Genomic DNA, 23,471 nt, shown 5'->3' on the forward strand with positions numbered 1-23,471 from the left:
ATTTTTAATTTGCATCCCAATATTACACTTTATATACATCACAGAAGACTGAAATATAACAAAACCGTTTAACATAGAAACAACAGATTTTCGGCGTAAAAAAGGAAGAAACGTTTKTTAATTATGAAAACTATTTATAACATTCCACCCATGAGGCCACTAGGTTATTTGACTGCAGGAAAGGGCTATGCGGTGGTTGCCCGTCCTCACAGTGGACCAGTCAGGGTGAGAGAAGGAAAGAGACCATTGCCCTTTGAAATGTGATTAGAAGTGATTGCCCTTTTAAAGGTGGCACATGGGGTCCACAGTGTATAGAGAAAGTATCTCTCAGAAGACTCCGGTGACATTAAGCTAAGTGGACAGGGCTTAACTGGCATTTATATTCCTGTGCCCTGAGAATATTAAAGAGACAATCCAGGATTGGTACATACATTTTTGGACTTTGATTCTTGAGCCATTGATTGTTGAAGAATATCACTTTTAAATGCTTCATGAGCTTAGTTCAACTGTCCTTCCCCATCAGAACCCAAAATACACTACATGCAACTATGTGGACATCTGCTCATCGAACATCTCATTCCAAAATCATGAGAATTAATATGGAGTTGGTCCTCCCTTTGCTGCTATAACAGCCTCCACTCTCCTGGAAGGCTTTCCACTAGAAGTTTGAACATTTCTGCGGGGACTTGCTTCCATTCAGCCACGGGCATTAGTAAGGTCGGGCACTGATGTTGGGCGATTAGGCCTGGCTCGTAGTTGGCATTCCAATTCATCCCAAAGGTATTCGATGGGGTTGAGGTCAGGGCTCTGTGCAGGCCAGTTAAGTTCTTCCACACCGATCTTGACAATCCATTTCTGTATGGACCTCGCTTTGTGCATGGGGGCATTGTCATGCTGAAACAGGAAAGGGCCTTCCCCAAACTATTGCCACAAAGTTGGAAGCACAGAATCGTCTAGCATGTCATTGTATGCTGTAGCGTTAAGATTTCCCTTCACTGGAACTAAAGGTCCTAGCTCCTTATTCCTCCTCTACCAAACTTTACAGTTGGTACTATACATTCGGGTAAGTAGTGTTTTCCTGGCATCCACCAAACCAGATTTGTCCGTCTTACTGCCAGATGTCGGAGCGTGATTTATTACTCCAGAGAATGCGTTTCCACTGATCCAGAGTCCAATGGCTGCGAGCTTTACATCACTCCAGCCGACGCTTGGCATTATGTATGGTGGTCATAGGCTTGTGTGCGGCTGCTCGGCCATGGAAATCCATTTCATGTAGCTCCCGACAAACAGTTCTTGTGCTAACGTTGCTTCCAGAGGCAGTTTGGTAGTGAGTGTTGCAACCGAGGACAGACGATTTTTACGCGCTACTTGCTTCAGCACTRGGCAGTCCCGTTCTGTGAGCTTGTGTGACCACTCCGCAGCTGAGCCGTTGWTGCTCCTAGACGTTTCCACTTCACAATAACAGCACTTCCAGTTGACCGGGGCAGCYCTAGCAGGGCAGAAATTTGACAAACTGACTTGTAGGAAGGTGACATCCTATGACGGTGCTACGTTGAAAGTCATTGAGCTCTTCAGTAAGGCTAATCTACTGGCAATGTTTGTCTATGGAGATTGCATGGCTGTGTGCTTGATTTTATAAACCTGTCAGCGACTGGTGTGGCTGAAATAGCAGAGTCCACTCATTTGAGGGGGTGTCCACATACTTTTGTAGATATCGTGTTTCAGCTTGTTTTACTCTTATCGTTTGAAGACAATTCAATTGTAAAAAATTCAAACATTTTAAATAAACGCGGTATAGCTTCAAAACATGGTTAAAACTATAATTTTGATCTCATGGATGGTCAGTTCTTGCATCCATAGCTCGATCAATGAATTGGAGAGTGGTAACATTTCTCCACCCCCATCCCTCAGCTGTTTACCAAAGCATGGGAATTTGTTGGCTATGCTGACGTTGCCTCCCTGCCAAAGCACGTATGGCGCCGTACTGAGATGAGATGGTCAAATGCCAACCCTTCTACCTCCCGAGGGAATTTTCAGCTGTTATCGTGACTGTTGCATAAATTCCACCTCAGGACAAGAAAAATAACAAGCTGGCATTTAACGAACTGTATGAGGCTATAAACAAGCAGGAAAACTTACATCCGGAGGCTGCTTTTCTGGTTGCTGGCGATTTAAATTTTGCGCTATTAAGACACGCGATGCCCAACTTCCATCAACACATCTCCTTCGCCACGAGGGGTGATAAAGTCCTAGACCACTGTTATTCAACCCACAAGCAAGCATACAAGGCCCTTCCTCGTCCGCCATTTGGCAAATCAGATCATAACTCCGTATTCCTGCTTCCAGAAGCTCAAACAAGAAGTACCTGTGACTCTCTCCGTTGAGAAATGGTCAGCAGAATCAGAGATTATGTTATAGGACTGCTTTACTAGCGCTGATTGGAATATGTTTTGAGACTTCGCTGATAACATCGACGAGCTAACCACCTCCGTCACCGGCTTCATTAGGAAATGCTTTGTCGAAGTCAAGGTTTGCTGCTTTCCCCAATCAAAAGGCCTGGATTAACACAGAGGTTGGCTCTAAACTAAGAGACAGGGCTACCACAGACAGGGCTATCGCAGACAACCCTGAGGCTACGGCTGAGGACAGGAACAAGTGCTATGACCTCCGCAGAGTCATCAAACGAGCAAAAGGACAATATACTGTGGCAATAAGGTAGAATCAGGTAGAATCATATTACAGAGGCTCCGCCGCAAGGGCTACAGTCCATTACAGATTACAAATGAAGACTCAGCTGTGATCTGCCCAACGATGACTCTCTTCGAGACGAACTCAATGCATTTTATGCACTCTCGACAATCACAACATCGTGCCGGGTGTAAGGGCCGCCACCGACCCAGAGGACTGGTTGATCTGACTCTCCGAGGCCGATTTGAATAAGGTCTTTAATCAGATCAACACAGTATTCCAGTGCGTGTTCTCAGAGCATTCTCAGAACACCTGGCAGGCATATTCACAGTCATTTTCAACCTCTCCTTGTCCCAGTCAGTAATTCCCACATATTTTAAGATGACTACCATCATTCCTGTTCCCAAGAACTCTAAGGCTTATTGCCACAATGACTACTGCCATGTAGCACTCACAACTGTAATCATGAAGTGCTTTGAGAGSCTGGTTATGGCTCACATCAACTCCATCATCCCAGACACCCTAGACCCACTCCAATTTATACACCACCCCAACAGGCCCATAGACAACACAATCTCAATTGCTCTCCACAGTGCTCTTACCCACCTGGATAAGAGGAATACATATGTGAGAATACTGTTCACTACAGCTCAGCGTTCAACACCATTGTCCCTTCCAAGCTCGTCACCAAGCTTAGGACCCTGTGACTGAACACTTCCCTCTGTAACTGGATCCTAGACTTCCTGACGGGCTGTCCCCAGGTGGTGAGGGTAGGCAACATCACCTCAGCCATGCTAATCCTCAACACAGGGGCCCAACAGGGGTGTGTGCTTAGCCCTGTCCTGTACTCCCTGTTCACCCACGACTGTGTGGCCACGCACAACTCGCACAACTGTGTGGCCACACACCGGCGACGATGAGATAGCCTACACGGAGGAGTTCAGTGACCTGGCAGTGTGGTGCCGGATCAAAACCTTTCCCTCAACGTCAGTAAGACCAAGTAGCTGATCGTGGACTGCAGGAAACGGGGCGAAGATGCCTCCATACACATCGACGGGGCTGCAGTGGAGCGGGTCGAGAGCTTCAAGTTCCTCAGTGTCTAAATCACTAATACTTAAAATTGTCCACACACGCGCACAGTCGTCAACAAGGCTGCACCTCTTTCCCCTCTTGCCGACTCTTTTCTTTGTATATATCAAGGATGTCGCTCTTGCTGCTGGTGATTCTCTGATCCACCTGTACGCAGACAACACCATTCTGTGTACATCTGGCCCTTCTTTGAARACTGTGTTAACAAACCTCCAAACGAGCTTCAATGCCATACAACACTCCTTCCGCGTCCTCCAACTGCTTTCAAATGCTAGTAAAACTAAATGCATGCTCTTCAACCGAAATGTATTATTTCCGTTTTTTTTWAATAAATTTGCAAAAATGTATAAAAACCTGTTTTTGCTCTATCATTGTGGGGAATTGTTAATGTAGTAAATGACTATTGTAGCTGGAAACGGCAGATTTTTTATGGAATATCTACATAGGCGGGCAGAGGCCCATTATCAGCAACCATCACTCCTGCGTTCCAATGGCACGTTGTGTTAGCTAATTCAAGTTTATCATTTTAAAAGGCTAATTGATCATTAGAAAGCACTTTTCCAATTATGTTAGCACGGCTGAAAACTATTGTACTGATTAAAGAAGAAATAAAACTGGCCTTCTTTAGACTATTTGAGTATCTGGAACATCAGCATTTGTGGGTTCGATTACAGGCTCAAAATGACCAGAAACAAAGAACTTTCTTCTGAAACTTGTCAGTCTATTCTTGTTCTGAGAAATGAAGGCGATTCCATGTGAGAAATTGCCAAGAAACTGAAGATCTCGTACAACGCTGTGTACTACTCCCTTCACAGAACAGCGCAAACTGTCTCTAACCAGAATAGAAAGAGGAGTGGGAGGCCCCGGTGCACAACTGAGCACAAGGACAAGGACAAGTACATTAGAGTGTCTAGTTTGAGAAACAGACGCCTCACAAGTCCTCAACTGGCAGCTTCATTAAATAGTACCCGCAAAACACCAGTCTCAATGTCAACAGTGAAGAGGCGACTCCGGGATGCTGACCTTCTAGGCAGAGTTCCTCTGTCCAGTGTCTGTGTTCGATTGCCCATCTTAATATTTATTTTTATTGGCCAGTCTGAGATATGGCTTTTTCTTTGCAACTCTGCCGAGAAGGCCAGCATCCCGGAGTCGCCTCTTCACTGTTGACATTGAGACTGGTGTTTTGTGGGTACTATTTAATGAAGCTGCCAGTTGAGGTCTTGTGAGGTGCTTTTCTTTCATTGCTTTTCTTTCAAAAACAAGGACATTTTTAAGTGACCCCAAACTTTTGAACGGTAGTGTATTTAATTAATTTTAGAATAAGTAACAAAAGGAATACGTAATACGTAATACGTAGAATACGTAACAAAATGTGGAAAAAGTGAAGGGGTCTGAATACTTCCCGAATGCACTGTATGTGATCCAACTGTTAAATTAAGTGTTTTGTCAAAATGTACACACATAATTTCACAAGGACYTAAAGGCACTATTTTTATGGAATGGCCCAGTTAGCTGTTGTTGACTGACTTAGGTTGCAGCAGTAAGCTAGTTTATTTATTTATTTTTATTTCACCTTTATTTAACCAGGTAGGCCAGTTGAGAACAAGTTCTCATTTACAACTGATAAAGCAAAGCAAAACAAAAAGAACAACACAGAGTTACACATTAACAAACGTACAGTCAATAACACAATAGAAAAATCTATGTACAGTGTGTGCAAATGTAGAAGAGTAGGGAGGTAGGCAATAAATAGGCCATAGATGCGTATAATTACAATTTAGCATTAACACTGGAGTGATAGATGTGCAGATGATGATGTGCAAGTAGAGATACTGGGGTGCAAAAGAGCAAGATGGTAAGTAATAATATGGGGATGAGGTAGTTGGGTGTGCTATTTACAGATTGGCTATGTACAGGTACAGTGATTGGTAAGCTGCTCTGACAGCTGATGCTTAAAGTTAGAGAGGGAGATATAAGACTCCAGCTTCAGTGATTTTTGCAATTCGTTCCAGTCATTGGCAGCAGAGAACTGGAAGGAAAGGCGGGCAAAAGAAGTGTTGGCTTTGGGGATGACCAGTGAAATATACCTGCTGGAGCACCTGCTATGGGTGGGTGTTGCAATTGTGTTGCAATTGTGACTAGCTAGCTAACTAACAACAACAATTTCCGCAATGGTGATAAAGCAATGGACAGAAACGACTCATGTTTGTGAAATAATCAATCTGCATTTATTGTTGCTATAGTTAAAGATTCCTAGTAGTTCCATTATGCGTATCCAAAATCTGAACCCATCCATACTAGCTATTTAAATTGGTTTACAAGCTGCAGCCTTCGGCATGGGTAAAAATGACAAGTGCATGTGCAGCTGGGCAGCCTTCCACAGGTGGGACTCGGACTTGGTAGCTAATTTGAAATATCCAAGTGCATGCGTGTCTGGTTAGCTGAGCTGGCAAATCATCTGTTTTTGACTGGTATATGCCCACATTCTTTTTGTTCCTAACAGGGCAAGCAGGGGCACAGAGAGTAACTTTTAAGATCTTTAATTGGCATTTTAGGAAGAACATTTATTAATTCATATTGTAATTAATTATAGATCATATTTCATAGAAATCTGGAACACTGGGAAGTTACTTTAAGGCATTGCTGGTTTACCGAGGCATTTATTTCCTTTTGCTTTGTGGATGCATTTTGCCCCCAATAGAGGAGATGGCTTTGGAAGAGAGGAGTCAGTGCAGTAGTTAGCTCTCTGACAGGGTTTTCGAAGACAGGGGCATTGGCTGTTTTTTTTGCTGTGTGTTGTTCTCAAGGGGATTTCCCCATTCTTTCTTTCAGAATTGGCTGGACCCGTCAAAGGAGATCAAGAAGCAAATCCGAAGTTAGTGTGACCACGCATGTATACACACACACACACACACACACACACACACACACACACACACACACACACACACACACACACACACACACACACACACCTGTCTCTTATACACATCTAGATGTGTATAAGAGACAGCACACACACACACACACACACACACACACACACACACACACACACACACACACACACACACACACACACACACACAGAGTGCTGACTGTGTGTCGTTTATCCACAGTTGGCTCATGGCATTTCGGCTTTGCTGTCAAGTTTTATCCCCCTGACCCATCTCAGCTCACTGAAGACATCACCAGGTGGGTTTGGATCATAATCAACAGCAACAACATCTACTAAATATACTATGGAAGTCAGATTTGATGTCTAACTGCCTTTATTGATAATAACCAGTCCCTCCAGGATTTTGCGATTTATGCTAGGGCTTGCAAATTTGACCACTATTACCGCATAAAACAGTCTGCAATTATTACTTCATAAAATTGTGTGATCACTGCACTACAAAAACAGGGCTCGCAATTTTAACCAATCACCGCACTTGAACTGCATAAATTAGTTAAATCAAGCCAGAAGTCATTGCAAATTGCCATGCAAAACTTCCATAGTATACTATGGTATAAATACTGTAGTATTATTATATATACAGTTGAAGTCGGAGGTTTACATTCACCTTAGCCAAATACCTTTAAACTCAGTTTTTCACAATTCCTGACATTTAATACTAGTAAAAATTCCCTGTCTTAGGTCAGTTAGGATCACCACTTTATTATAAGAATGTGAAATGTCAGAATAATAGTAGAGAGAATGATTTATTGCAGCTTTATTTCTTTCATCACATTCCTAGTGGGTCAGAAGTTTACCAACACTCAATTAGTATTTGGTAGCATTGCCTTTAAATTGTTTAACTTGGGTCAAARGTTTCGGATAGCCTTCCACAAGCTTCCCACAATAAGTTGGGTGAATTTTGTCCCATTCCTCCTGACAGAGCTGGTGTAACTGAGTCAGGTTTGTAGGCCTCCTTGCTCGCACATGCTTTTTTAGTTCTGCCCACAAATTTTCTATGGGATTAAGGTCATGGCTTTGTGATGGACACTCCAATACCTTGACTTTGTTGTCCTTAAGCCATTGCGCCAAATCTTTGGAAGTATGCTRGGGGTCATTGTCCATTTGGAAGACGCATTTCCTACCAAGCTTTAACTTCCTGACTGATGTCTTGAGATGTTGCTTCAATATATCCACATAATTGTCCTGCCTCATGATGCCATCTATTTCGTGAAGTGCACCATTTCTCCTGCAGCAAAGCACCCCCACAACATGATGCTGCCACCCCCGTGCTTCACGGTTGGGATGCTGTTCTTCGGCTTGCAAGCCCCTGCCCCTTTTCCTCCAACGATGGTCATTATGGCCAAACAGTTATATTTTTGTTTCATCAGACCAGAGGACATTTCTCCAAAAAGTTTGTCCCCATGTGCAGTTGCAAACCATAGTCTGGCTTTTTTATGGTGGTTTTGGAGCAGTGGCTTCTTCCTTGCTGAGCGGCCTTTCAGGTTATGTCGATATAGGACTTGTTTACTGTGGATATAGATACTTTTGTTCCTGTTTCCTCCAGCATCTTCACAAGGCCCTTTGCTGTTGTTCTGGGATTGATTTGCACTTGTCACACAACAAGTACATTCATCTCTAGGAGACAGAACGCGTCTCCTTCCTGAAGCAGTATGACGGCTGCGTGGTCCATGGTGTTTATAACTTGCGTACTATTGTTTGTACAGATGAACGTGGTACCTTCAGGCAGTTGGAAATTGCTCCCAAGGATGAACCAGACTTGTGGAGGTCTACAATTTTTCTTCTGAGGTCTTGGCTGATTTCTCTTGATTTCCCCATGATGTCAAGCAAAGATGCACTGAGTTTGAAGGTAGGCCTTGAAATACATCCACAGGTACACCTCCAATTGACTCAAATGATGTCAATTAGCCTATCAGAAGCTTCTAAAGCCATGACATACTTTTCTGGAATTTTGCAAGCTGTTTAAAGGCACAGTCAACTTAGTGTATGTAAACTTCTGACCCACTGGAATTGTGAAACAGTGAATTATAAGTGAAATAATCTGTCTGTAAACAACTGATTGGAAAATGACTTTTAGATGTCCTACCCAACTTACCAAAACTATAGTTTGTGGAGTGGTTGAAAAACAAGTTTTAATGACTCCAACCTAAGTGTATGTAAACTTCCGATTTGAACTGTATATACTATATTGTTCACTGTAATGTTTTCTCTGACTTTACTGTGTTATTCACTGTAGTGTTTTTGCGGAATTTACTGTGGTGTTTGGGACATGACTGTAGTATACTTGTCACGATCGTTAGAATAACTGGACCAAAGCGCAGCGTGATCTGGGTTCCACATCTTTTTATTACTATGTGAAACTCACAGCAAAACAAAACGTGAAGCTGCTATAGTGCTCACAGGCAACTATACATAGTCAAGATCCCACAAAGCACAAAGGGGAAATGGCTGCCTAAATATGATCCCCAATCAGAGACAACGACAAACAGCTGCCTCTGATTGGGAACCATACCTGGCCAACATAGAAACATAATCACCTCGATGACACACCCTAGTCACACCCCGACCTAACCAACATAGAGAATAAAAAGCTCTCTATGGTCAGGGCGTGACAATACTGTAGTATTTACTGTAGTGTTGTTGCAGACATCACTGTAATATACTGTAGTATTTACAGTTTATTATAGTATAAATACTATACTCCCGTGGGGCAGCGCACAATTGGCCCAGCGTCGTCTGGATTAGGGGAGGGTTTGGCCAGGGGTGCTTTACTTGGCTCATCTCGCTCTAGCGACTCCTTGTGSCTGGCCGGGCACCTGAAGGCTGACCACGGTTGTCAGTTGAACTGTGTTTCCTCCGACACATTATTTCGATGTTTCGGAGGACCTTCGCCTCCCGAGCCCGTTGGGGAGTTGCAGCAATGAGACAAGATCAAAATTAGGGAGAATAAGGGAGTAAAAAAACTATAAGAATATAGATGCTACAGTAACCACTGTAGTGTTTTTGTGGACATTACTGTGGTATTTACTATAGTGTTTTTGTTTTATTATCTTTGATAGTGATGGGATGTACAATACCGACACTTCCAGGCTTGCGTAACATTTTCAAAGCAGTCTGATCTGATACAAAAGTACTGATACCTGTATCATGATCAATGACGTCCAAAGCTTAGTTTGATCAAGTGCTTTTTCAAAATGTTGCGAGATCCCACTGATGCTTTTTCTGYTGCCGAGTTGCTTTCAAACACTCACCTCTACCGGAGACAGTATTTGCAAATGAAGCTTTTATTTCAAGACCAGAGCACCTGACTGGTAGCTCTGCAGGTAGGGTAGCGAGCCATCGATTTCTCAGATTATAAAACATAGGGTCGAATCAAATCAAATTCTATTCGTCACATGCGCCAAATACAGCAGGTGTAGACCTTATAGGGAAATGCTTACTTACAAGCCCTTAACCAACAATGCAGTTCTAAGAAACCCCCCCAAAAAAGTAAGAGATAAGAATAACAAATAATTAAAGAGCAGCAGTAAAATAACAATGGTGGGGCTATATACAGGTGTTACCGGTACAGAGTCATTGTGCAGGGGCACCGTTGTCGAGGTAATTGAGGTAATATGTACATGTTGGTAGAGTTATTAAAGTGACTATGCATAGATAATAACAGAGTAGCAGCAGCGTAGAGGGGGGGGGGGGGYMGTSTTCAGGAGTCTTATGGCTTGGGGGTAGAGGCTGTTTAGAAGCCTCTTGGACCTAGACTTGGCGCTCCGGTACCACTTGCCGAGCGGTAGCAGAGAGAACAGTCTATGACTAGGGTGGCTGGAGTCTTTGACAATTTTTAGAGCCTTCCTCTGACACCGCCTGGTATAGAGGTCCTGGATGGCAGGAAGCTTGGCCCCGGTGATGTACTGGGCCATACGCACTACCCTAGTAGTGCCTTGTGGTCGGAGGCCGAGCAGTTGCCATACCAGGCAGTGATGCAGCCCATCAGGATGCTCTCGATGGTGCAGCTGTAAAACCTTTTGAGGATCTGAGGACCCATGCCAAATCTTTTCGGTCTCCTGAGGGGGGATTAGGTTTTGTCGTGCCCTCTTCACAACTGTCTTGGTGTGCTTGGACCATGTTAGTTTGTTGGTGATGTGGACGCCAAGGAACTTGAAGCTCTCAACCTGCTCCACTACAGCCCCGTCGATGAGAATGGGGGAGTGCTCGGTCCTCCTTTTCCTGTAGTCCACAATCATCTCCCGGTGAAGGCAACGTTTTTGTCTGGGAGATGATGTGAAACCACACTATCTGCATATTGTTGATCTTAGAATTTGTTTAATTTAGTATGATAAGCTTTTGTTGCATCCTAAATAATGCCATGGATATACAGTTTTTAAAACAAACTTGGAGGCAAATAAAAGGATGAAAGATGCTAACCTCATATTATAACTGTTTAGGTGTTCAAAACCCATGACTAACCGCTGTACCACAGAGTTTTGATAAATGCCTTGGTCAAAACTTAGATCTGAACATCAAATGCTTCTGTTAATTGCTGACCAGCAGGTGTCACTAATGTGCATTGTGTTAAAAGCTCAGAGTAATGAACCGTTTTTCGGCACGATTTGGTGAGAGCCACCATAGGCTTCAGAAAGCCTTGTTTTCCCATCACTAATCTTTGACATAGAAGTAGGGGCTTTCTCCTTGAGGAAACCTACTGGACAAATACTAAAAGAGCATCATTTCCATAACCTGTAGATAGGTAGGTAGGACTGGCGTCTAAACAGATAGTTCTATAACATGTAACATATAACACAATATATGGTCTATACTTTGCATGTAGGTTTCTCACTCATGGGTGGCACAAATTGGGATATGGGAGATGGGAATGGGTGGGGTATATGCAAATGAGTAATGTAGTATTACTGTTCTACAGTATACAAAAAAGTATATAGTAAGTACTACACTATCAAGGGATACTACAGTGTGTAGAATAGTAGATCACACTTTATTTGTAGTCTGGATTTTTTTAAATATTTTTTTTACTCCGTGGGCATGAGAGTTATTTTAGATTCTCTTCAAAGAGGTAGMGTTCATACGTTTTCGGAAGATGGGCAGGGACTCCGCTGTCTGACTTTAGGGGGAAGCTTGTTTCACCATTGGGGTGCCAGGACAGTGAAGAGCTTTGGTTAGGCTGAGTGGGAGCTGCCCTCCTGTAGGGGTAGGAGGGCCAAGAGACCAGTGGTGTTGGAATGGAGTAGTCGGGTTGGGATTTGAGCATAGCCTGACGGTAAGCAGGGGCAGTTCCCTTTACAACTCCATAGGCAAGCACCAGGGTCTTGAAGATGATGCGAGCTTAGACTGGAAGCCAGTGGAGTGTGTGAAGGAGCGCGGTGCATGGATTTGGTGGCACAAGCGGGGAGACCAGTCAGCAGAGAGTTGCAGTAGTCTAGATGGGAGTTGACAAGTGCCTGGATTTGGACCTGCGGCTCCTCCTGTCTGAGGAAAGGCCATATTCTACGGATGTACTCTGCTTTGATGTTTGCAGAAGACAGAGTGTTGTTCTCCAGGGTCATGCCAAGGTTCTTTGCACTCTGGGAGAATAGGGGGGGGACAATTAAGCCTATGTTTTTTGTCCCCCCACTTTGGTTCTGAAATCACCATCTCCCACGAATGAATTTGTCATTTTGTCAGATTACGTTGAGCTAGTAATGTATCAATATTTATCGTTTACAAATCAGCTATGACATAGCCAATGAAGATATAGCACAACTTTGGATTTCACCCCCTTCTGATTTTGACCGTTTTTATGGAATGATCTTCTCTTCTCCTCTTGCTTCGGCCATGCAGTGCGCCTCGTAAAACTGATTGCTTTCCTCGTTATGAAATTATCAACTTTGCCCTGTCTATCAAAACATTACCGTATACACTGATTGTTTAACGCAAAACTACCAAAATTATTGCTGATGAACCTGAACAATTAAAATACAATATATTGTAAACCCTGTTCAGCAGGTATAACCAGATGAGAGTTGTATCTCCGGTAGGTTACTTTTATTCCGGTAAAACACAATTTTCAACAGCGCATAGATAATAACCTAGCAAATTACAAAGGTTGTCACGCAACAAATAAAGCCTAATATCAGGCAAGCCATTTTAGCATTTTAATGCAGAAGGTGCCATGCAAATGTGCAAGGTCAGGAACAGGCCGCCTGCCTCGCACTGGTCAGCACGCGATGCTGGGGACAGTGCGCATGCAACGATGTACGCTGAAAGTCGGGAAGCAAGTTCAGGGAGTGAATACATTTAATTAATAAATGAACACAACAAGAAACACAAACAGTGCACCGACATGAAACAAGAACAATGACGACTGGAGAAGAAACCAAAGGGAGTGACATATAAAGGGCAGGTAATCAAGAAGGTGATGGAGTCCAGGTGAGTGTCATTATGCGCGTAACGCTGGTGACAGGTTTTTAAAAATATATATATTTATTTTTTATTAACAACAAATCGATACAGAAAGTACATGAGGGAACACAAGTATACATAGATTATATACAATGGACAATTGAGCTAGGGGGTACAATATCACATTACAATTACACAAGGACCTTAAGGGACATTCATACACTTATAATTCTAACAGCTTTTTTGTTAGTAGAGTATTTAGTTGTCTTAAAATACAGTTCAATTTCTTTTTGTAGGGTAAGAAAATGTGTTTTTTTGTTTGTAAATTTACATTTGTGTATATGAAATTTGGCCAAAAGAATAATGAAATGAATTACATAAAAATGTTTCAGCTTATTACTATCGTATGTAAAGAATCCAAGCAGTACATCTCTCCACAATAGTGTAAAATCTTCATAAATGTGTTCAATTATAAATCTACTGATGTCTTGCCACAGTTTTCTTACATGAATACAATGCCAAAAAAGACACTGTTTCTGGGTGGTCATTACAAAAGGAGCAATTTGAGTTGATGTTTTCCTTAAACTTCTTCATATAGTGGTTGGCAGGATAATATTTATGAATAATTTTAAAGGAAACTTCCTTAATTTTGTTAACAAGTAGGTATGTGTGTGACAACATCCAAACTTTTCCCCAACAGATATTATCAATAAATCCATTCCAATAAGGCATGACATAAGGTATAGAACATCCTGCTGAAACAAGGTTCGTATCGCTCTGTTGTTGATTGGACCAAAAGAGAAACAAATCTTTCCTACTGATGAGTCAACAGGGTCAATAGAAGGTAGGCTCTGAGGGTCAGGTCTTGACACGTTCCTGAATAACAGAGCAACACCTGAGTGAATGGCATCTAAAACAATTGCAAAATATTTATGTTACAGGGACCTTGTAAAGTGATAAGAATTCCTTATAACTGAGTAAAAGACCCTCTGCATTTACCAGTTGGCTCACCAATAGGATATTATTTCGGAACCAATATTCTAAAAACAAAGAAGTATTTTTATACAATATATCCCAATTATTCCATATATAATATCTGTGTGGAGAAAATTTGTGTTTATAAATTAAGGACCATGACAAGACCTGCCGATGAATAGCAGAAAGTTTCACTGGAACTTTGTCAATATTATAATTGCAAAACAACATGAAGTTAAGGCCACCAAAAGTAGAGAAGTCATGATGAGGAATAAAATTCCAGATAGAAGTGGGTCTTCTAAGGAATTGTTTTATCCAATTGATCTTAAAAGTATTATTTAAAGTAGTAAAGTCCAGAAAATTCAGCCCACCATTCTCATAAGTGTTCATTTGTCACGTTCCTGACCTGTTTTCCGTTGTTTTTGTATGTGTTTAGTATGGTCAGGGCGTGAGCTGGGTGGGTAGTCTATGTTATGTGTTTCTATGTTGGGTTCAATGTGTTGCCTGATATGGTTCTCAATTAGGGGCAGGTGTTTGACGTTTCCTCTGATTGAGAACCATATTAAGGTAGGCTGTTCACACCGTTTGGTTGTGGGTGATTGTCTTCCGTGTCAGTGTTTGTTACCACATGGGACTGTTTCGTTTGTCTAGTCTGTTCCTGTTCGTGCGTTCTTCGTTTATATGTAAGTTCTCATGTTCAGGTCGGTCTACGTCGTTTATTGTTTATTTGTAATTTCTCAAGTGTACTTCGTGTTCGTCTGGTCTAAATAAATTCATCATGTCTTCACAACACGCTGCGTTTTGGTCCGATCCCTACACCTCCTCTTCAGAAGAAGAGGAGGAAAACAGCCATTACATCATTACAACAGTTTTCCTAATGTAATGGGTACGGTTTCTCCAAAGAAAGTTGAAAAGCATCTGGTCTATCTCCTTGCTTATTTTACTGTCAAGATATGAAGATAGAGCGCCATATGTTAGTCTAGAGATACCTTCAGCCTTGGTTATTAGGACTCTACCTTTTAAAGATAAGTCCCTCTGTAGCCATTGATTTAGCTTCTTCTGGGTTTTTTTAATAAGAGGGTTAAAATTTAGTAAGCTTCTAGACATCTGATCCTTTGTAATGGTTATGCCTAAATATGTAAGTTATTCTTTTACTGAAATACCATAATATGAAGGTGTCACACAATCTTTGACAGCTATGAGTTCACATTTATCAATGTTAAGATATAGCCCAGACGCTTTGGAAAAGGATTGTATCACATTGATCAATATGGGAATTTGGTTAGCGTCTTTCAGAAAAAGTGTAGTCTTGTCAGCCAGCTGGCTTATAATAATTTCTTTACCAGCTATGGAAATACCTTGTACAGGACTATTATTTAAAGAATTTGCAAGAAGTTGGGTGATTAATAAAAACAGGTACGGAGAGATAGGACAACCTTGCCTAATTCCTCTCTTTAACTCAAATCTAGGTGAGGTGCCATATTTCAATTCGATAGAGCTGTTACCATTTGCATAGAGCGTCTTAATAGCCTTACAGAAAAAAATCCTCAAAGCCAAGTCTCTCAAGGGAGTGGAAGAGAAACTGATGCTCTACTGTGTCAAATGCTTTATAAAAATCTAAAAAATAATATGAAGCTATCCTCGGTTATTAGGTCTGAGTAGTCAAGTATGTCTAATACTAGTCTGACATGGTTAGAAATATGTCTGTTCCTCATGAAGCCAGACTTCAATGATTGCATCCAGGACTTCTTTAATTATTTTTGCAAGTAGTAAGGCTAGTATCTTATAGTCATTATTAAGAAGACAAATTGGACACCAGTTATCGATGAGCAGCACTTATTTTTTAAGCTTAGGTATCAGTGTTATTAACCCCTGACTCATTGTAGGAGGGAGAACATTGTTTTTAATACTCTCTAAAAAGACTTCAAATAGGAAGGGAGCTACTTGTTCAGAAAATAATTTGTAAAATTCTGATGTAATTCCATCAACACCTGGTGATTTATTGTTCTTTAGATGTTTGATAGACTCTATAATCTCTTCAACTTTGATGGGTTCATCACACTGTTTAGATTATATATCACTGATAGAGTGAACATTATTCAGTGAGTTAAAAAACATATCTGTGGATTCCTGACAGTATGTAGAGCTATACAATTTTCTGTAAAAATTGCTACAGTATTTAGCGATACATTTTTGGTCATCTGTAATAACACCARCAATGTTTAKTTTATGGATAGTGTTATTTTTAGAGTGAAATTTCTCAAGTCTAAAGAAATAGGATGAATTCTGTTCTCCCTCCTCAATCCATTTTTTCCTAGATCTAATAAAGGCTCCTTCTGCTTTTAATCTATATATATTATCCAGTTTATTTTGTAACTCAATTAGTTCCATCTTCTCCTCCCCCGAGAGGCCGGCTGGGGACCTCTGAGAAAGGGAAGTTATCTTAATGATCACCTTTTCCTCCTCAGCTCTTCTGGTCTTAGCAAGATTACTACCATATTTTCTAAGGTATTTGGACACCTCAAATTTAAAGAGCTCCCAGTTCTTGCAATAAGATTTTTCTTCACAAGCCCTTTCCCAAAAGTGTGAGAGCAGATCTTTAACCTCAAATTTAACTATATCATTATTTAATAATGAGCTATTTAGCTTCCAGTAGGATGCTCTACCAAGGTTGGTATCAGGGATAAATATTTTGATATCAATGTAAATGGCCCTATGGTCTGTGAGGGGAGCAGTACAAATATTTGTAGTAACACACTCACTACCAATACATTTGGATATAAGCCAAAAATCTATTCTGGATTGTCTGGAACCTGTTTTGTTACTCCAAGTGAATGATCTGTCGGCCGGAAACCTCTCTCCATATGTCAGTAAGATCAAACTTTTCCATAAAAAGTATTAAACCCAAATTCTGATTGGTTGGCCTACCTGGGGGCCATCTATCAGTTGAATTATCTATAGTAATGTTAAAGTCCCCTCCTATCAATAATAACGAATTGGGAAATTTCGATAACCAATGAAGTATATGTTTCTCTATAGATTGAAGCAACTAATCATTCTCATGTTTGGTGTTGTACCCGTAGAAGTTTACAGTAATGAGCATAATGTCATTGTAACTGATCACAAGACAAATAAAGTGACCAAAGGGGTCAGTCACATTCCGAGTGTAGAATATTACCACCAAAGGTATTTTTCATTGTAGTGACACCAGTGGAGCATTCAGATCCATGGGAAAGCCAAATATCGTTGCCCCACTGTGACCTCCAGAAGTTGGCATCAGCCGAAATTGAGTGAGACTCTTGAAAAAAGCAAAAATCTGTTCGAAATTGTTTAGCAAATAAAAATAAGGCCTTGCGCTTCACATTGTTTCGTAACCCCCTAGCATTAAGAGAAACTATAGACAAAGACAAAACAAGAAAGATTATATAAATGTATAAACTGTTGTAGGATGAGTCAAAGACGTAGGAGCAGTGAACATAAACGATAAGGAACTGAGATCTGCACCATTTAAGTCAATTTAAAGTGAAAATAGCTTATTCCATAAACTTTGAGCTAGACGTTATCCGGCTTTGAAATTCAACTCAACTGAGAATTATGTTCAAGACCAAACCAAGGGTTCTTGTGGTAAGAGAGACTAAAAACCCTCTTTAGTGTATTCAGGAACTATTCTGAGAAATAAAATACAAAATAATAATTTAAATAAAAGGGTACCTACTATTTTAAATGCATATGAAAACTGATCATAATTTTTTTAAATTAAAAATGTTTTACATATACACGTTCCTAAGACCTTTTTTTGGAAGTAAGTATTAATAACTAAATAGAACAATAACCGTGTAAAGTCAGAGCAGACCTGTATGCCCTTTAAAAAAGTATCTTAGTTACTGTATACATAAAAAAAAAATACAACTTTCAGTCTTCTTCGTAAGTTTGTAAACAAAATAGGTCTTCTGGTCATACAAAAACAAACTAATAAATTGAAGTACCTGAGTACTCCGAAAAATAGTCACTTGATGCTTGTTAGGTAAACAATATAAGGAAAATGAGAATACCGTGGCTGAAACCATCAATCTGTTCCTTCTGGTGAGATTTTAGGGAGGAATGTGGATTTCTGAACCGTTGATGAAGCCTCGTCCTCCGACGAAGTAAGCAGCCTTTCCCTCATTTCGTGCTATCTTGATCGTTGGCCACAACTTGTTCCTTCTTTCTATGTCCTCCGGGCTGAGATGCTCGGCGAAACGCATACCATGGCTCTGAAGGAAGGCGTTCTTCCTAGCAGCTTTCCAGACAGCATCCCTGTAGAGCATCCCATCTGGCAGTGAAGAGGATGATGATACCCCTTGGTCTTGAATCGTTTTGCTGTTGCTTCTTGCCGAGGCGATGCACAACGTCGATGGTATCACCAACTTTGTTCTTCTCTGCAGGCATAACTTCTTGGCAGATGRGGATGGCCTCTCCTCGCACATCCTCATTCTCCACCTCTGGCACGCCTTAGTCTCAGGTTCCATCTTCCTGTGTATTGTTCCAGATCAGTGAGAAGTCTATGGTAGACATTGTTATTCTTTTCCACACTTTTTTCAACTTTTGCCACTCTCGTTTTCACATCCTTGATTTCACCACATGCAAACTCCAGTCTTTTTCAAGCCTTCGATAACTATGGTGTTCGCGCCTACCATTTTCTCAATGGCGTCAGACCTGGAGTTGATGAGTAAGGAGAGAGTAGCCACGATGTCAGAGTTCATGTTGGGTTTTTTGGAGGGTGGAGGTTTGCACGGAGTAACCGGTAAAGAGGGGATCTCTTTACGTCATCTACGTCATTCGTCATCTTCAACAGCCTTCGAAAGCATGGTATTATCCATAGGGCAAGCGTAGTTATGGCAGTTGTCTATAAGCACGTTTCTCTCTTGTTGATTAGCAATAGAATGGCTAACTCTTTTTTTGTCACGACTTTGCATGGACATGCTGAAATAAATTATCCAATTATTATTCCAGTCCCAGGAAAGGTCTTATATCTTGAACAAATAAAAATAGTAATGACTGTAAACTTGTTTTTTTCACAATCTTTCTGAAGTTTGGTACGGAGCTCGGTAAAAAAGCGTCTGTTCAAGCCGCCATCTTGGCACTCCGCTGGTGACAGGTGTGCTCCCTAACGAGCAGCCTGGTGACCTAGAGGCCGGAGAGGGAGCGCACAGTGACAGCACAGGCTACTGATATCGCCTACGGTTGTTCGCCTACGGTTGTTCGCCATGCAAAATAACTTCTAGATCAATATCGGTCAACACAGTTACATGCAGTTTGACACTGAAGGAGAGGAAGCATCAGTTGTCACAAAAGATGAGATATATTTTCAGAAGGTAGAAAGAATGTAATATAAGCTAATACATTTAGTGAACCAGTGATTTGTATCATTTTATATATTTTCTGACCGATGCATGCTACATTTGGATCGGTTTGGGGTCTGTGGACTGATGCACTTGTGTCTTAAACATTTGAATCAGGGACCGATGCGTATCGGTGAATCGTTACTTCCCTAGTGTGGAGTATAGTATTCTACAATATACTACACGATTATACTAAGCACTACACGATCGAGGGATACTACAGTGTGTAGTATAGTATTCTACAGTATACTACAAAATTCTATATTAAGTACTACACATGATCAAAGGATACTACAGCATAGAGTATAGTATTCTACGGTATACTACAGTTTACTACAGAATTCTATAGTAAGTACTATACTATTCTATAGTAAACAGGGGCATTGTTTCATGTGGGAGGGACTAACGAGCTGTGGGAAGTTGCCTTATTAATCCTGCATTCCCTCTATGCTGTTTGCCTCTTGTTTATCCATGATCATGTTCATTAGGGCATGCAACAGAATATATATTTTTTGTTTATGCAACATTAAACAGAATGCATTTATTATTGGACCAGGTAGACCTCTCCCTGTTTGAATACATTGTCCTTCGTTTGGTGCCTAATGAACATGACTCATCGATGCATGCAGGTACTACCTGTGTCTGCAGCTGAGGGACGACATGCTGTCCTGGCGTCTGCCCTGCTCCTTCGGGACCTACGCCCTGCTAGGTTCTTACACGGTGCAGGCGGAGCTGGGCGACTATGAGCCAGAGGAACATGGGCCCGACTACATCAGTGACTTCCGTTTCGCCCCCAACCAGACGAGGGAGCTAGAGGAGAGGGTGATGGAGCTTCACCACAACTACAGGTCAGGGCCTGACCGGCCACGTGCCAGCTCATCATTGTAAATAAAAAGCACAGGTCTACGCTGTCGGCATAGATTCAAATACAATTAATATGGTAATTACCTAACAATTGCATAGTAGACACTTTGGTTTCATTGACACAAGCATCAGTATGTACCAGGGACGGACTGGGACTGGAATTAGCTAAATAATTATCGTTTTGAGCAAAACCCACAATTTCCACAYGCCCACTGGGCTAAAAATGGACAAGCCCATCTGGCATTTGCCCAAACCGCCCTATGGCCAGTCCACCCCTGATATGTACCATTTGGTACTAGGTCGTTACCAATTGTGTTGAATTCTCAATACATGAACGTATATGGATAGTAGATAGACAATTCAATTAGTTACACACAATTGACTCATGCAAACACTCAAAACATGCAGAAGTGTAACATTAATCAGAGCCTGAGGAGACCTCAACATTGTTGTGCCACAACCATATATCAACCACTAATTCCAATGACAAACCTGCGTACCATAACCCAAACAGACCGATTGTTCTCTTTATTCAAAGTGCTGTAAGTTGTGGTGTCGTAATAGTCCAATGACAGCCTCTGTGTTCTCCCTTAGGGGAATGAGTCCAGCGGAGGCAGAGGTGAACTTTCTAGAAAATGCCAAGAAGCTTTCCATGTATGGTGTAGACCTTCATCACGCCAAGGTACAGTATGGAAAGATTTACAAATTGTGTTTGTTGGTGGTGTTGTGTGTGTGTGTGTGTGTGTGTGTGTGTGTGTGTGTGTGTGTGTGTGTGTGTGTGTACTGCTACATTATTGTCACGCCCTGACCATAGTTTGCTTTGTATGTTTCTATGTTTTGTTTGGTCAGGGTGTGATCTGAGTGGGCATTCTATGATGTATGTCTAGTTTGTCTGTTTCTGTGTTTGGCCTGATATGGTTCTCAATCAGAGGCAGGTGTTAGTCGTTGTCTCTGATTGGGAACCATATTTAGGTAGCCTGTTTTGTCATTGTGGGTTGTAGGTGATTGTCTATGTGTAGTGTTTTGTGTCAGCACTATTATTCTATAGCGTCACGTTCGTTGTTTGTTATTTTTGTATTAGTTCGTTCAGTGTTCTCTTTTTAAATAAATATCAAGATGAACACTTACCACGCTGCATATTGGTCCTCCGATCCTTCCAACTACTCCTCCTCAGATGAGGAGGACGACGAGCGTGACAATTATAGACAACAATGTAACTAAGAATGTAAGGCTGCAAATATGGTTTAGACTAATCAGCAGGAAAACATTTTAAAAGAATTGTCACAAGATGTCAACGTGATAGCCTGTTCCAATCTAGCGCTCATGTTACTTCATCTTATCTATCTGGATTGGATCCGTATGATAGAGTGACACACACCCTTCTTCGCCATCCCCGACCTTTTCTCCCTCCCGTTGCACCCTTTGTCTCTGACAGGATTCGGAGGGCATTGACATCATGCTTGGCGTCAGCGCCAACGGACTACTCATCTACCGTGACCGTCTGAGGATCAACCGCTTCGCCTGGCCGAAGATACTCAAAATCTCCTACAAGAGGAGCAACTTCTACATCAAAATACGCCCCGGGGAGGTAGACAGACCATATTATGTTATCTTGTAGCCTACATTATGCATCTTGTTTGACATGACTTCACTTCACTCAAAGTCTACACTAACTCTGCAAAACAGTCAAAACAGTTCATTGCAGCCAACTGTATAACTGTGACAACTCAGTTAAGTGCCACAAATCATCACATGGTAAAAAAGGTCAACCATTATATCAATCTTTACAGTTGTTTCATGCTTTTGACAATAGTTAGGATTTCGAGCATGGCTGCTGTGACCTGATGTGCCAGTTGTCCTATGCTAGCTTAATGCTACAGTAGATGTTATTTAACAGATTCTATTGAAGTGTCACTTTTTAATCTTATCTGGGGACTCAGTGAGCCATGGAATAATTGGGCATGATTTGTTTCAATGTGGGCTATTTATAGCGGTCGAGTTACTATTCTTAAATCAAGATTAGGAAGATGTGGGATGTTTTGTGGTCTTGGAAGTGGGAACGGTCTTCTTCTTCTGTTGCCGAGCACTGGAACTTCAAAGCATGGTGGGCTGCGTGTAAGGATATGCTTTCATCAGGGATTTTGCTCACTAGAGGTGTTAGTGTCTCATTTTGCTTGCTCTGGTTTTCTCCTCCTAAAGTGATTATCTACCGATGGTTTCCCTCTCTGTTCTGCTTTCTGCGTGCCTATGTATCCACAGAATGTTAGGACTCTATTCAATCTGTATTGTATTTTTTGAAATGTAAAGGTACATTCCGATTGAGCCAACATATGCAGCGTTTACTGTGTATTCTCTGTTAACAAGGGAACATTGCCCTTAAATTTAAATGACGCTGTAACGCTGTAACTTCCGCGATACGGATTGAATAGAGACCCTAATCTGACACTGATATCTTCATTCAGGGATTGTGTAAGATCTTTTCTCCCAACTATCTACTTCAAAAGCACTAAAACCCACGGTGTAATTACTGTATGGGCCCAGTTTTCAGTACTGCTGTGTAGTGTTTGAATGACACACTCTTACTGTTGAGAGAATAGAGTACAAAATACAGGGTGCAATTTCCTTGTTTTTTTTATCAAGGGTCGTGAGATGGTTCCACACACACACACACACACACACACACACACACACACACACACACACACACACACACACACACACACACACACACACACCACACACACACACCACACACACACACACCACACACACACACACACACACACACACACACACACACACACACACACACACACACCACACACACACGCTCCTTCACTCCCTCGGTTCACCCTCCTTTTATCCCCCACTCCTCCCCCATCTCTCACTCCTCCCCTCCATCCTCAGTATGAACAGTTTGAGAGCACCATCGGCTTCAAGCTGCCCAACCACCGGGCTTCCAAACGCCTGTGGAAGGTCTGCATTGAACACCACACCTTCTTCAGGTAGGCAACTGCCCCTCACTGGTGACAAATGCACGTACCCGCACCCACACAAACACACTCAGCTTAAGACACTAAGCATCACACAGCTCATGCTACATTGCACAGCAACAGTCAAATCAA

The 23,471-nt window shown here is 41.6% G+C and overlaps 1 protein-coding gene and 1 non-coding gene across 6 annotated transcripts in view; one reads left to right on the top strand and one right to left on the bottom strand.

Annotated features, from left to right (window-relative positions):
• The window catches only part of LOC111966474 (band 4.1-like protein 1), a 109,521-nt gene that overhangs the window by 51,749 nt on the left and 34,301 nt on the right, over window positions 1-23,471 (top strand). For all 5 annotated transcript variants that reach the window (XM_023991130.2, XM_023991125.2, XM_023991126.2 and 2 more), the window contains exons 5-10: window positions 6,610-6,652; window positions 6,897-6,972; window positions 20,112-20,330; window positions 20,941-21,028; window positions 21,782-21,934; window positions 23,254-23,351. In XM_023991130.2, the coding sequence (XP_023846898.1) occupies window positions 6,610-6,652; window positions 6,897-6,972; window positions 20,112-20,330; window positions 20,941-21,028; window positions 21,782-21,934; window positions 23,254-23,351 (677 nt within the window). The remainder of the gene's footprint in view (window positions 1-6,609; window positions 6,653-6,896; window positions 6,973-20,111; window positions 20,331-20,940; window positions 21,029-21,781; window positions 21,935-23,253; window positions 23,352-23,471) is intronic.
• On the bottom strand, window positions 11,407-11,460 carry LOC111966963 (U7 small nuclear RNA). Its single transcript, XR_002877695.1, has one exon. It is a non-coding gene; the product is annotated as a U7 small nuclear RNA (small nuclear RNA).

Source organism: Salvelinus sp. IW2-2015, linkage group LG7, assembly GCF_002910315.2.
Source record: "Salvelinus sp. IW2-2015 linkage group LG7, ASM291031v2, whole genome shotgun sequence".
In the NCBI taxonomy this organism is placed as follows: domain Eukaryota; kingdom Metazoa; phylum Chordata; class Actinopteri; order Salmoniformes; family Salmonidae; genus Salvelinus; species Salvelinus sp. IW2-2015.